Consider the following 15,955-nt stretch of genomic DNA (forward strand, 5'->3'; position numbering starts at 1 on the left):
AGCAAAACAGATTAACCTTCGCAGTGTGTGCAGTTAACACAGTGGGCCGTATTGCTTGTGCCCAGTGGCTTCCGCTGCCTAAAGTTGTTGTGCCCTCTTTTAGCGGAACCCGGCCCCCTTCTATGCCCTGGCCAGGCAGCTGTTCCCCCAGGACCTCAAGGTGCGTCCATTGACCTCATGTCGGGAAGGGGTGGGGTGCATGGTCAGTTGTTGTGTTGTATCAGCCAGCGCAATGTTTCCTGCATCTCAACATCGTAGGCTATCTCGTGGTGTCATCGTTGTCGCAGACTGCTGAGGTACTGCTTCATGTGGTGGTATTGAGACACTGTGCTTGTGCTGTTGAAGGTAGGCAACAAGCCTGTCTTCCTGTTCTTCTTCTTCTCATCAAAAGAAAAATAATAAAGGTGGGACAGAAATTTTAATTGGCAGTAGTTCAATTTTGCTCTGGTGCCTATGGCCGTGCGCAGGATGTGCAGTAGGATCTCTGATACAAATCTCACGGCGTTGTGAAGAAGTTTGTGTAATCCAAAACGAACAAAAGCCATATGCGTAAGCGTGGGCAATGCATCCGCACAGATCTCTTACAGCTGATGGGATTTATTTACCGCCTTGCGGCCACAGCTCAGTTCTCTCGGTGCGTACAGCGCAGCTGCCGATCACACTGCCGATCACACTGCTGGCGATGTGTGTTCCTCACTGCTTGCAGTGCGTACAGCAGGACTAGTGACCTCGGAGTTGGTGACGTGCATGCAGCACTTAGTGCTCGAGGCTGGGGTCGAAGCTCATGCCTTTGTATCATCAGTAAATGCACAGGAGGATGTTTGAACATCTGAAATTCTGCACGTTGTACACAATGCACATTGGCCAAGGAATTTCACGAATTCGTTTCATCCCGAAATTTGCATCAGCTTTGTTCTTGTCATTGAGATTCTGCCGTAGTGTGATTCTGCCAGTAGCAGATCATTAGCTGCATGCGAGATTAGTGTGTTGGCCATGCAAGGATAGCGAGCAGTTGCTCTGCCTGAGAACCTCTGTCGAAGAATACAGTTTCCAGAAGGCACGGAGGTCATAAAACTGTGCTGCACATTCCTGTTCTTAATTATTATTTAAGCATTGGTGCAGTGAAGGAGCGTCTGGCAGAACTGTGCGAGGCCAATCCCACCTGTAGCTTGCAGCAGCCCCAACGTCTGTCAGGGTGTGAGCAAAGGTGTCACCACGGTGTGTGTGTGTCTCTTTCTTTTTTTCCATTGCATCCCCGCAGCCAACGTTGAGCCACTACTTCCTGCGGCTGCTGCACGAAAAGGGCCTACTGCTCAGGCTGTACACCCAGGTGCGTGTTTCGACCAAAAAAGTGACGGGCTTTGTTAGCACTGGTGTCCCTTGTGTAAAATTTGCCCATAGCTGGCACTGCATGATCTTCAGCGTACCTCTGTGAACTTGCATGATCAGAACATTGACTGCCTGGAGCGGCTGGCAGGCATCCCACCTGAGCTGATTGTGGAGGCCCATGGCACCTTCCACACGTCCCACTGCGTGGCGTGCAACCGCCAATACTCCCTGGACTGGCTGCGAGGTGAGTTGCCGGACAGGATCCTTGCGCTACCCACTGGTGGTGTCATCAGAATTGTCCCTTTGGGCTGTGCTTGCTTCTCGTGCTCTAGTAGCCATGCATGATGCAAGTCTCTGGTCTTGCACAATGTCATTGATTTTTTCACTCACGTGGTGAATAGAGAGGCTGTAGCACACCAATGTGGAACAGAGGAAGTGGCCACGAACACACTGCATGATTAAAGCTGGAAAGGGTGTGTATCCTGAAATCAGTCCCGAGGCCTGGCCTAGTGCCCTAAAAGCAGTGGTTAAGCCTAGCCTACCCATGCATGAATTCCCACCTTAAAGGGGCCATGACATGGTCTACTAACAAATCTTGCTTTTACGTTGCAGCTACTAGCCACGACATTATTATGCGTACGTAAAAAAGAAGTAGGGCCGTATGTGCGCATTTGAGTTATAAATTAGAGTTGTCGGCTCTATGCCCCTCCCCTGGCAGCGACAGCTATATTGAAGCAGCCTGAGTGACGTCATGAACTGACAGCACCGTCGTCTTTTGACAAGGCTTTTGTTGCTTTTGTTCCCCTCCAACTTGCCCCCTTCACCCCAAGCCTGAACAATGAATAACTCACTCCTCTGTGCTCACTATGCACAGTTTAGTCGTTCAATTGCGCGCAAGCACGTGACTGTCAGTCTACGTCGTCACAAACGGCGAGCGCGCTTGTGTTGCCTGACTGCCGCACGGTTCAGGAAAACATTTAAAAATGCAGTTACAAATTACTCATGGCACCAAATGAGTATTTTGACTAGTTGTTTCTATACATACTGTATATTGCCGATTATAAGTCGACCTCCCAACTCGCGACCCCCTTTGGGCAAAAAAATTTACACTCCGAATTTAGGTCGATGCTGCCACACCCTGTGGTTCTAGCTCGCCCAAAAAGTTTTTCGGAATGCCGAGTCATAAACATTTATTTGTTCACGAGACATCTCTGACTCATCGTTGCTTGTGAGGACACAGTCGCGGTCATCATCCTATGAGCCACTGCTGCCGCTGGTCGTCGGAAGCGGTGCCGAGATGCTGCACGTGGAAAACGCCACAGAGACCATGTCGGTTGGTAGTCCATACCAGGCATCATTGACCCATTGCGCCACTTCGCCCAAAGGAGCTCGCTTCAGCCACCCTGTTGGTGTCTTTGGGTTTTCTTGCTGGAGCCACTCCCTGTAGAATGCACCGATGCGGTCTTTCAGTGGCTTGTTCAGCGCCACATCCAGTGGCTGAAGAGTAGATGTCAGTCCGCCCGGAATGATGACCAAGTCTCATCCTGCATCTGCTACCGCTTTTTTCACGCGGTCGGTTATGTGGCCGCGGAAAGAGTCCAGGATGAGCATGCTGCGGGGCTTCAGCACTGCCCCCGGACACTTGCACCACACGAGACGAAACCATTCAAGGTCCATTTCATCATTAAAAAATCCCTTCTCATTCACCCGCACGATGACTTTTGGTGGGAACATTTCCTTCGTCGGGATCGTCTTCCTCTTGAACAGAAGGAATGGTGGTAACTTGTGCCCATCTGTCGTACAGCATAACATGTCCGTGAAACAGTTGTGCGTGTTGCCCGTTGTCAGCAGGCAGACCTGACGCTCCCCTTTTGCGGACACGGTCCTATTGCTAGGCATATCAAACCAGACTGGAGTCTGGTCACCGTTGCCTATATGACCAAGCAGGAATGAATGTGTTGCCCTCAGGTCATTCACGTAGTGCAGAAAGGCGCTCCGTTTTTCTTCGTAGGCTTTGGGCAACCATTGGCATACGGTCGTTCGGCGCCTTAGGCTTAGGCCCTTCCTCTTCATGAAATTCGTCACCCATTTCTTAGACACTTTAAACTCGGTACGCGGGATGCACATCTCCTCCGTGACAGCGCGTGCCTTTGTTTCAATGTCACCGTAGCAAACACTCAGGCTCTTGCTTCTCTGGTTGTAAACCCAATCTTGAACCGCCTCCTCAACGGCAGGATATTGTCCGGACTTCAGCCCGCTAAAGGAACGGTGTGTAGCAGCGCACGCAAAAAGCTTGCTTCTTTGTCTTCTCCAGCCTCTCACGCACTTTTCTGAGACGTCGAACTTCCGCCCCGCTGCGACATTGTTTTCTGACTCGGCATAGAGGATGACTTGCCGCTTGAAAGCACCGCTGTACTGTTGCCAAGGTTGCGGTGGCATCTTTCAAAGCGTCCATCGGTCAGTGACACAAACCACATACACCGCTGTTAGCTGTCACATAGGCGGTGTGACGTGCAGAAATGGCGAAAGGCACACAGCATTGCACAACAACACGCGAAAATGCTTCTCGGCTCATGCGACTGGTCACGTGTGGTCTAGTTTTGGATTGGATTGGATTTGTAGCTGTCCCATTTGTATCAGACATTGCCAGCCCGACCGGCTTTGGCTGTTTTTCCGTGGAATGTCCACGATTTGTCGATAAACAAGTTGCTGTCTTATTAAAATAAACCTTTGGTGCATATCTCAATTAAATTCAAGTGTTTTTTATCAGATCCACTTTCGCACCGTGTCTGACAACTATTATGGTATTACGAGTGCACGGGGTGTGATATTATCCACAACTCGGTTGAAATTACTTTTGACCCCGCATATAGGCCGACTTTAAAACTCCGCATATATGTCGACTCCGATTATAAGTCAACCACCCAACTTTGGAAGGACATTTAAAAAAAAAAACGTCGACTTATGCGTGGCAATATGCGGTACAATGAACACCATGCAATAAACAGCTTGAGTCTGAAAAATGGTGCCATGACCCCCTTGAGACGAAGGCTTGGCTCCAAAAGCAGTGCACTTGCTTGCATAAGCCAGCGCACTCTTGGACAACAGAGACGCAACACTGTCCTGTCATCTTGCTTTGTGTCCTGTGGTACTGAAAATACCATTTTATGTCAGTATGAACCAACAGGCCCAGCAAGAAATTTTTACAAAAACATTACCCGTCATGTACGAGGTCTCAACACATATTGCCGATTGCTCTTTCACTCGGTTTTTCTTGCAACATTTTGTTGCAGAAATGGGTGTAAATTGTTGGTTTGGCTGCGTTTGCTGCTGACTACTGAGGGAAGGCATGTCTGAATGCTGGGCCTGACTCCTCTGCTTGTGCATACAAACCAGCTCAGAGTGGCAAGCATTCATGTCCAAATTAGGGAATGCCTTGTGGCTACCTTGCTGTCAAATTCACTTATAACATACCGGTCTCATAACAATATATCAGGTACAGCAGTGGTCAGTCACGGCACCATCAGCTTTATTATGGGTTCTAAGTAAAATAAACCACTTATAGCAGTGCTGTCACAACGCATGATCAGTTCTATAACAATCAAATCTGGTCATTGTTTGTTGTCGACCATAAAAGAAACAAACACATGGGAGCGTTACAACTGCACCAGCAAAACCATGCTTGCAACACATAAGTGCGTGCGTCTGAAGCCGACTGGCGGACCAAGCCAGCACAGTGACTGCACGAAACCGAAAGAACGAAGAAGTTCCGATGTATTGGTTTCACGAAATAAAATGATGATGATGAGGATGAACCTGTGAACACGCACTCGGAGACGCCACCATCGGGTCCCCTGTGCAAAAGGCCCATGCAGAGAAGGAAGTAGAGAGCCTTGTCGGAGTAGTCCATTATTAACATTCCTGAGGGGCGTGCCGCTCGCAGAAACAAAACGCACTGGTGCGTTTTTCTTTGTTTTGCATTCTGCACCACAGCTGGTACCGTGAGCGTGTGCGTTGTCCCCTCTTCCCCTGTTCTTCACTAACTTGGCCAAGTTCCCTGCTTCGCAGATTTCACGTGTTCTAAGGGCAGAGGTCATCCCGTCAGGCAAGTTACACCGTTGCTGCATTGGCTACGTGTGTGCGTGTTCTCAGTCAGTTGGTGCAGCGCACGCGTGTTGCCAGCATGGTTTTTCTCTTGTCATCAGTCACCATACTCTCGGTTCTGCAAGCTCCTTGGATTTCCCTTAAGAATTTCTTCCGGAAAGTGGGCTTAATGGTTGCTAGTGACGCTGAGGCACGCGCAGCTCCCACAGGTGCAGAGATGACGGAGCTTTGGCTAACGGTGAACGGTAATGATTTTGGCGTGTTGAGTCAAAGAATTCTTACACGCTGACGAATGCAGGCATGACAAATGAAGACTTCACGGAAGAAGTGATCATAGCAGCTGTCTGTGGCGTGGACAGCAACTAACGGGAACCTTTTCAGGTTGTGGTGCAATAGGAAAAGCTCGTTAATTCGACCTATATATACTAATCGGAAATACGGTACTCACCTACAGGGCAGAAACGGGGAGGCTAACAAAGAGGGTTCAGCTTGAGTTCAGGACAACGCAGCAAGGTATGGAAAGGAAAATGACAGGTGTCACGTTCAGAGACCGGAAGAGGGCGGAGTGGGTGAGGGAACAAACGCGGGTTAATGACATCCTGGTTGGAATCAAGAGGAAGAAGTGGGCTTGGGCAGGGCATGTAATGCGAAGGCAAGACAACCGCTGCTCCTTAAGGGTAACGGAGTGGATTCCAGGAGAAGGCAAGCGTAGCAGGGGGCGGCAGAAAATTAGGTGGGCGGATGAGATTAAGAGATTTGCGGGGATACGGTGGCCGCGGCTGGCGAAGGACAGGGTTAATTGGAGGGAGACATGGGAGGGGCCTTTGCCCTGCAGTGGGCGCAGTCAGGCTGATGATGATGATGATGCTTTGGGTAGCATCTCCTGTGCTATGCAGCAAGATGTCTTCAGCCTTACCAGTGGCTGTGCCCAGTGACGTGAATGTATGGGGAAGGCGCGGAGGTTTGTGTGGTATTTACTGCCAGGGAAGTAGCAGCCGTGATTGTAGTTTTGCCTGTCAGAGTGTAATGTGGGCGGTTGTTGCAGACCGGATAGCTGCGGAGCCCGTGCCCTTGTGCCTGGACTGTGGCTGTCCCGTGAAACCAGGTGAGTCCCTCTCTGGTGCTGCACTGTGGTCTGGGGTGCTGCTGATTAGAGCGCCAGAAAGCTGGCAGCACGGCCGTACTCTCTATTGCTTTAAACATGGAGCACCTTTCTGTTTTCAACCCTTACCACTCATTCTCCTGTTTGTGCCTAGGCTGAAGCAGAGTGCTATTAGAGGATTCTTCATGCACCTGAATCGCTCTATAGTAAAAGTGTTGCTCTTCTCAAACTACCATCTTGCCAGTGCCACATATCCCAAAACAGCGTAACAACAGGCGGCAGCCGGATGTTTCTCGCATCGGATACAGCCTCACGGACCGAGGAGCATAGTGTTTCATGAAGGAAGCAATGCTGAGATGAGGTGGTTTTGGTATGTTGCTCTGCGCCTCACATTTGGTGAATGGCAAGATGAGTGCTGGTCAGTGGCAGGTTTCTTGGTGGATGCTGTGTGCTCGCATCATTCAGAAGCTGCACTTAACCCTTTCAGGCGCCATTTTTTGTTCTGACAGAAATCAATTACTTTTTCACCTAAGTATAGTATATCCAGGCCTCAAGAAAGGGAATCTGTGTTCGAATGTGAACGACCAGCAGGTAAGTTTTTATAACCACATGGAGAATTCCGTACAAAGTGTCAGATTTGTTATAAATATAGTAACATCGAAATGTTCTCGTGTGTCAGGTAAACACCCTAGGGATCATGGAATCACTTTGTGTTTTGAAGATTCACATTACGTTCGAAATTGAGCAATAACAATTGATGTTTTCACTTGCGGCAAAATCTGTCTGCACAAAAACGGTGGACAAAGTGCTGCCTAGCTCACTCTTATGTGGAATATTACTGCATTCGCAGCATGGTACAAAAAAAGCAACTTATTTGCAAGAAGAAGGCTGCTCAGTTCGACTGAAACAATGAAATAACTGCTAGGTGCACCAGTCTCTTAGGAAGAGCTCTGAGTTTGCTGTATACACAATTGTGTACAAAGCGCCTGAAAGGGTTAAGTTACGTTGAGCCAACCGGTCGCCTTCACTGATTGCCTTAGGATGTGTGCCACAGGGCACAAGGAAAGTTGCTAGAAACACCTTTATTTGGGGGAAATTATTACCGATACTGTACCAGAAAAATGATCTCGTGTATAATATTTTGCAGTACTATATATTATATAACCTCGTATGGAATAAATTTATACCAAGTGTAAACAAAAAATTCTGCCTGAAATTGTGTGCATTGAGCATTTGGAGAATGTAGATAGTTAAGGTGGTTATGATTGTATGCATCAACACAGAAATTATTCTTCTATATGTGCCATCAATGGCGACATTACCCATTGCTAGCACTGTTGTTAATGCTAACACTGTTAACACTGCTAACCCTAATGTTAATGTTGTTAACACTGTTGTTAAATTAGCTGTTGTTAATGTGCAAGCATGAAATTTTTTATGCCCAGAGACTCAGAATTTAAGCTTACTAATATGTTATGGGTCAATACGCACATCTGAAATGATACATCTACCAGTATGGAAACATGACAAACTAGAGCAATAGTAGTTGCATGTGTTAAGAATGGCCCTAGAATAAGATGAGTTCTTCATTTAATTCATTTTTTTAGTGCCATGAATTCATGGTTGTTGAGAATGAAACTGTTGAGCGTGTGGTTGTTTTGGGCTCAGTGGTGTGTACATGTGTGTTTTGGCTTCTGCTACGCAGACATTGTGTTCTTTGGGGAGAGGCTACCAGACCGGTTCTTCGACCTGTCAGAAGAGGTAGGTGCTGGGGTCTCTGCGGTTGTTTGGTTCGGTTGTTCATTTGCTTTGTGAAGCCTCTTTTATCAGCATAGGATATGATGTAGCAGTGTTCAAGGTAATTAACTCACTTCATATTGTTTACTTGCTTGCAAAACTTGAGAGAGGGTTTTTTCTCTTAACACTTTCACTACCGTGCTATAGGCCATCGGTCATATATGACCGACATTTTGAACCTGTGGCCAAGCTGCACCATCTAGTTTGCTTCTAAAACACCAACTCGCTGGTTTCAGTTAGTTTTTTTTTTTTTTCATTTTTTAATGAAGTCGACATGAAAAATGCACGCCGGTCGGTGGTCATGGTATCCATTTCGCCACAATGCGTAGTGCGTTTGGCCCTTCTCGAAGAAATATTTTTTTATTTAAAATACTCAAAATCGGTCATTTTTTTCGCGGTAAGGAAAGAGTTGAAAGTGTGAAAAAGCTGTGCCCATGTAAGCAAGCTGTAAGCACACGGGATAGGGTGGTGCACAAATCATGCACCTACTAAAACATGCCCTCTCTTCCTGTAGAGTGGAATATAGTTCCCACTTGAAGTGATTAGTTTAGTTTTCATTTAAAGCATAGTATATCGTTAGTGTTGATTATTTCAAGGTGTAGATCATTTACAGCGTGCAGCTCTTCCATTTGACACTAGATGGCGCCACAGGCGCACTTAGGGGCCTCTAAGTAGGGGCCTCTAAGTTGCTGGCATGTATGAAGCGACACAGCAGTGGAAATATCGTGGGTGGCTGCCGAATGCATTCTTTCTACGAAGATGTCAAAAGGCATAGACAGTACGCGCTATGTTGGGGATTGCAAGAATTGTGACGGAGTTAAAGGAGTGGGTAAATTGGTAAATTGATTATTAAGGAAAGGAAATGGCGCAGCATCTGTCTCACAGGAAGGCAGGCAGGCGGGAGTGAAAGAAGAAAGGAAGAAAGAGGTGCTGTAGTGGATGTCTGCGGAACAATTTCGACCACCTGGGTTATCTTTAACCACCTGGGGTTCGTTAACGTGCACTGACATTGCACAGCACACGGGCGCCTCTTCCGTTTCGCCTCCATCGAAACGCGGCTGCTGCGGCTGGGTTCGAACCCGGGTGCTCCGGCTCGGTAGACGAGCGCCTTACCACTGAGCCACCGCGGCGGGTAAAGGGATAAGATCATTTGCGAGCTTCACGGAATCGAACTGCACAAGGACATACTGCCCTTGTTCGCAGCCATTCGCCATGCACCCTCTCCGAACAGGCAAACGCAATTAACACGTTGGCCAGCGCTAGATAGCCAATCTAGAAAGGAAGGTTTCAGTATTGGAATGTCTGCAGAGATAAGTGCACAACATAGCCGTATGAACAAGTGGTTCCGCTGCCGAAACCATGACTGCATGTTTTCAGTTGTTGTCAGTTGTGTCTGCTTGTGTAGCGAAACCCCATTGCTTATAAAATAAGATGTGCAGCCATTAGTAACAGAAGCGCCCGAGGCCAAATTACAAACGGAAAAGAAGGACTACTTACGCTGCTACATACCGCTACTGTAGATTATGCAGTACATATGTGCGAACGGACAACACTTTCCGTCAGTCCGTGTATTACATGCCATCTTGGTGCTTCTGTTGAACTTCGCTCCGAGAAGCACGGTTTTCATGGAACATATTCCGAATAAAGCATTTGTGTTACGGCTGCTATGCTAGGTAGTTGTCCCTTCCTCGTGGTCCGTGCGAGAGAGTCACTAAAAGCGACCTTCTAGGCCAGTACTCACAGTGAAGCTGATTAGTTACCACCAATGAGACCTCGAGCATTTTCATGTTCACATATCAGGCGTGGAGCATGGGCTGACGTAATTGTGAACTTCCGTGTAGCATGAATGCATTGCTGTGCGCGCTTTTTTACAATTATGTCGGGGAGTCCTTCGAAACGATTGCATGCCAGCTCATGAAGGCTGCTTGATGCATGGTACTGCTGCCATTATAGTTGATATTTGTATACCGTATTTTCCGGTGTATAAGACGCAACTTTTTTTCAAAAATCTTGCTGGTGCGTCCTATACAAGGGTGCGTCTTATACATGAATTTTTCGTTTTTTTTTTACGAGTTCACAAATCACTCAGATTCATGTTCAAGCTTTTTTCACCGAAAAAATATCGCAACCAATAATGCGGTTGTAACACAGTTAATACTTCAATATGGGGAACGCTGTGCGCAACTGTTTTAGGTGAACTTTATTATGAAAAGGAGATGACGATTTCCGGGATCATAAACACGCGGCTGTTTCGGAGGCCCCAAGCAAAAGTAATGTGAAATGCCAAAAGATGACAAAAATCGCGCTTCTCGCCGTTGTCAAGACAAGCCAAGACAAGCCGGCGTTTCTTTTTGTCATCCTTTGAAACTTTGTATGCTATGTGTGCGTAGTACGTACATAGTGCGTAGAGAATGTTTCAGCCGTGTTGCCTCCTGAAATGGGCAAACTTTTTGACAGCGCATCCGAAGATGAAGACTTCGGAAGGTTTTAAGTTAAAATAAAATGTTGTTATGGACATAAGGAGAGTTCTTTCGTTTGTGTTTCTGTTTTTGCTAAAACGTGGGAGGGTATGGCGTGAGTGTTGCATTTTTTTTGATCACTTACGAACTTCTCACAGGTATGGTGAAATTTGCGATCGTTGCACAAGCATGTTTAATTAAGCTTCACTAGCCTAACTAGGTAAACTGGGGTGCGTGTTGTATACCAACTTTTTCAATGAAAGCCTGCATATATGGCGGGTGCGTCTTATACAAGGGTGCACCTTGTACACCAGAAAATACGGTATATATTTATTTTTGTCAGCTTTATGTGTTTAACAAACCAGTAGAAAGTACTTTAGGTTTCCTAAGCATCGTTAACAGGTTGTGACAAATGCGTACGATATGCATGTGAACGTGTTAGAGCATTTATTATGAGGGAGTTGACTGATGGAAAAAGATCAAAAGTGAAACAATTTTTTAAATTTTACTTTTTGTGCTAACATGGGCTACATCAAACTGTCCATCCTTGCCATCCTTGCCATCTTGTCCATCTAAAATGATGCATAACCGCAAGGAGAGCTAAAAGCGAAAGGGAAGAACACACTGAATGGTTTGTTTGGTTATTCAGTAGTATTCAGCATACAAAAATATGGTATATAGTTGCACCATTCGCCGGCGCCTAAAGCATACAAAAATATGGTATATAGTTGCACCATTCGCCGGCGCCTAAAGCAAATGGGACCGCACCAGTCCCGCTGTCCTAGGGAGGTTTTGTTTTTATTTATTTTATGCGAAGCATATTAACGTAGGTTTCGGGCCTTCGCGCGACGCCCGGCGGTGGCCACCATTGACCTTCAAGTGACCTTCGAGTAGGTCACGTGACATGACGTCACGTGATGACGTCACACCGGCTGCAGATGGGGCCTCATATCGCGCCGTCGGACATCGCCCGGCGGAGGCCTCCACGCTTCGGTTCGCGCCGTCGCGCGCCCGCCGTTGCGTCAGTCTCTGTGCCCGCAACCGCGCCAGCGTCTTTGCGCCGGGCGTGTATGCGGTCAAGATGCCTCCACGACAACATGCTTCGCATCCACTGGGCTTAACCTTGATAAGCCTCCAACTTTTTTGTTTATTTACAGTACCTACAGTGCCCAACAGGCAATATTGTGGGGGGAGTGCAGAAAAAAAAAGGGAAACGAGTAATCCGTACATACATACGTTCATTCATGTACCGCGGTTACCGACAGGTGAACAACACTTCTTTTAAAACATCTGAGGAAAAAAAAGTAGGATTCCGTTGCATGCATTTAATACGCAGGCTCTGCACGACATAACAATATACACCAGAACTAAAGCGAAAGAAAGCGCCAAACTGCACCTGACGCTCTGGTGACAGAAACATAAAAAGAATTGGTCAGAAGTCAGACATGGAACACAGCAGTTGAGACAGATGAAGGAGAAGCAGTAGCAATATGCTGAGGTAAATTATTCCAGTCATGGGTTGTTTTCGGAAAGGAAGCGTATCTTAAGGTGTTGACCCTAAAAAACGGGGTGCTCCATGTGCAGGACTTTGCCCGGTGTGACCTGCTGCTCATTGTGGGCACCTCCCTCCAGGTGCAGCCCTTCGCTGGGCTGGTGGACAAGTGAGTGATCTCTCTGCATGCACTACTGACCAGTGGGACTGGCATCAATCGATGCTCCTGCATGCCATCACATGGTGACAACAGAGCACCAAAGACGAGGAACCAGAGTGAGAAAGACACAGGACAGGGCACTGACTCGCAATTAAAGGCTTTACTATTTGCTGAAACCTTCTTATCTAAAGGAAACAGGCAGAAAGATACACCACAAAACACGCAAAAACCAAAACTAAAAACACCCTTGAAAATGCACACGACAGTCAAGCGTTCTGAAGGGAATCCATCTCCTTATCTATTTAGGAAACTGATTGGTTTGCTGATGCAATTTTGCTTGTCATCTCCAATGTGGAAAGCCTCAACCACTTCCCGTGCTGTCTGATCATTGTGCTTGTACAGCACTCGTACGCCATGAAACAAAGCAGTGCACTTTTTCTTTTTCTTCTTTTTACATCTCTTCACAAGTTAAGAAAACAGGACACCCTATCATATCTGGTGCAACATTGTCTAGGATGTGAAGAGATAAAAAAAAAAAGTGCACTGCTTTGTTTCATCCCGCACGAGTGCTGTACAAGCACAATGATCAGACTACACGGGAAGCGGCTGAGGCTTTCCACATTGAAAATGACAAGCAAAATTGCCTCAGCAAACCATCAGTTTCTTTAATTGATAAGGAGACGGATTTTCTTCAGAACGCTTGACTGTCATGCGCATTTTTAGAGGTGTTTTTAGTTTTTAGTTCTGGTTATTGCATGTTTTGTGTGTATCTTTCTGCCCATTTCCTTCATATAAGAAGGTTTTAGCAAATAGTAAAGCCTTTAGTTGCGAGTCAGCGCTTGTCCTGTGTCTTTCTTCCTCTGGTTCCTCGTCTTTTGCGCTGTGGTTGTCACCATGAATCTTTACCAACTAGCCCAGTTCAATGTCTTGCTAAATGCCATCACAGACTGCTCTGGTACATCCTGTGAAGGCCGAATGGACCTCTCCCGGCTTGCTTCTTCAGAACGCATCTCTGGTTCAATGGGCAAAAGATGCTGCATAACGAGGGGGCTATAGTCTGAGGAAAAAATGGTTTTGAGGCCTAATGAGGTATCTAATCGGAAGAATAAAGGCGGCGATGGAGTGGTCGTCACAAGCAAAACCAATTCAGAAGCCGAAAGTGGACGGTGTTGCCCGTAGCGAACACCCCTTTGTCTTCGCGTTGTTTGCACCAGGGAGGGGTCTATTGCCAAGTGTTGACTGGAGAAACTCTGAAGGAGGAACAAGGCCAGACATCTTTTTCTTTCAACCTGATGACTACTGTCCTTTTTTTTTTCTTTCTTCATGGTATTTATTTACATGGTTTTGTACAGAAAGGATATATAGATATGTGTTTGTGTGTACACACACACACACACACACACACACACACACAAACTATTTACAGAGCACCTAGGTAGGCGCTACGTCGCACAAACATGATAGTAAACGCATTAGAACTAAAAGGCCGGTAAGGATATCAGGCTTGCTTAGCAGCTGAAAAGAACACTCAGCTTTTTGTATTTTTGCGATAAATTGGACCAGTTTTCCTTTGGTGGGACCAATTTTTCTTTTTTTGGGAAATAGTGGCAGCGTGGGAGAACTCCTTCTCGATGTTCGCCCGTTCCGGATCTGCAATGTTCACTCTTTAAAAAGCAGATTTCAGAGTGCAGTTGATAGGACATACCACTGTGACCTTGTGAACCAAGCATTGGTGGCCTAATGCAGTGTACTTTGACGTGCCCACCTAGCTAGTACTGTTAGCAGAAGCAGAGTGGTTTGTTTTCAGCATGCACTGCAGGCATTTGTGCATTCGTGCTGGATACAGGTATATACTGTGCATGTTGCTGTGGAACTGTGTGCAACTATGCATGCACAGCTCTTTGCACTGTTCCGAAGCATTGTTCCCATGAAATGTATCTGTCGTAAGGCTGGATTTACATTGTAGCTGATTTTGTGCTCCGGTATTGTCCTTATCATCTAGTGGGGCATGATACCTAGTGCAGCTTGAAGCATATTGGCCAGGAGGTATGAAAGGTGCTTAAAGCGTTGCCTTCAGTAGAGATAACCCAACCTGCACACAGTACCCTGGCTTGTGTGTCAGAGGTGACTAATACCCGTGCCACACGCGCGCAAGAAATGGCAGTAAATGCTTATGGCCTTAAGTTTGTTAACGCCATTATTTCGGGAGTTGGTGCTACACGTCCACATTTAATGCCATTATCGAAAGTGAGGATGACGATAACACTTGCAAGGCAGTCAAAAGTTTTATCTGAATGTAAACAGTGCTAATGAGCACAATATATTGGGAATGTTGTTCAAATTTAATGTAAAAATGATTTTCCATAAAATACGGCTGTTCTTGCTTTACAAGTAAAAAAAGTAGCCATAAACTCGCATGTCGGCACATAAGGCGAGAGTACCTGTCAATAAGGCTGGTAAAACGGCGCTCTTCGTATCGAAAACGCGGCATATATTAGAAGCTTCATCTGACAAAATTACGAATTAACCGTTTGCTACTGGTTAGGAAGTTGTTACTCATGCTTTTCTGTGTGTGGAATGGGAACGAGGGTACGCACTGCACGGGCGAATGAGTGGTGGTGAACTCAGTAGGTCGCGAATGGCAGTAAGTCTAATGGCAGTAAGTCTAATTCCAAGAGAAGGCAAGCGTAGCAGGGGGCGGCAGAAAGTTAGGTGGGCGGATGAGATTAAGATACGGTGGCCGCAACTGGCGAAGGACAGGGTTAATTGGAGAGAGAGACATGGGAGAGGCCTTTGCCCTGCAGTGGGCGTAGTCAGGCTGATGATGATGATGCTGCTGACAAAGAAACAATGCATCACACTGTACAATCACCTGTCCTGCCCGTGTTTACAGTTCAGTGTTGGATATGTGTGCATGTATCTGGAAAGAAAGAACTATGAAGTCCAGCACTTGTTTGTTGTTCTTTGCTTTCTGCTGTGCTTTCCCTGGTGCACTGATGAAACAGTTGCTTGGCGGTGGCACAGTCTTCTTTTGTCTTGGCTTCCGCCCTGATGTGGGTGCAGGGTGCACAACTCCATCCCTCGGCTCCTCGTCAACCTGGAGAAGTGTGGCCAGGGCAGCCTGGTCACCAAGATCCTGGGTCTTGGCTGCGGCCTGGACTTTGACTCGGAGGCCAACTACAGGCAAGGGGCATTTCTCTGCCATGCAGGAGTCATCGACATCTCATTAGCGAGTGTTGTTTGTCGGGCAGGCATTGTGCAACAAGACGGGCTGCACCAAACTAGCTGAAATTGCCGGTAAAAATAGCCTGGCAGAAACAAACGCAGTCTTGTGGTGGCTTCAGGGGCTGCAGCAGCTATTGTCGGATACAGCTCAAGGGGGGAGCCTGATGTTGAAAAAAGAAAATTTTAATAATGAAGTCACAGTTAAGAAATTTTCTGGGCACATGTATTTTTGTGCACTAATTCTGGATATGTCATTTAATTTCATGCAAAACAATTTCTTGAGGACT

General features: G+C 46.7%; 1 protein-coding gene across 3 annotated transcripts in view; it reads left to right on the plus strand.

The window, feature by feature from the left end:
• Sirt2 (NAD-dependent protein deacylase sirtuin-2) overlaps nucleotides 1-15,955 on the plus strand; it is a 57,838-nt gene that overhangs the window by 27,054 nt on the left and 14,829 nt on the right. For all 3 annotated transcript variants that reach the window (XM_089563490.1, XM_089563488.1, XM_089563489.1), the window contains exons 7-13: nucleotides 104-160; nucleotides 1,262-1,330; nucleotides 1,450-1,573; nucleotides 6,479-6,538; nucleotides 8,241-8,296; nucleotides 12,376-12,452; nucleotides 15,507-15,626. In XM_089563490.1, coding sequence (XP_089419616.1) covers nucleotides 104-160; nucleotides 1,262-1,330; nucleotides 1,450-1,573; nucleotides 6,479-6,538; nucleotides 8,241-8,296; nucleotides 12,376-12,452; nucleotides 15,507-15,626 — 563 coding nt within the window. The remainder of the gene's footprint in view (nucleotides 1-103; nucleotides 161-1,261; nucleotides 1,331-1,449; nucleotides 1,574-6,478; nucleotides 6,539-8,240; nucleotides 8,297-12,375; nucleotides 12,453-15,506; nucleotides 15,627-15,955) is intronic.

This window comes from Amblyomma mixtum, chromosome 10 (genome assembly GCF_055824585.1).
Source record: "Amblyomma mixtum isolate Tamu chromosome 10, ASM5582458v1, whole genome shotgun sequence".
Lineage (NCBI taxonomy): Eukaryota > Metazoa > Arthropoda > Arachnida > Ixodida > Ixodidae > Amblyomma > Amblyomma mixtum.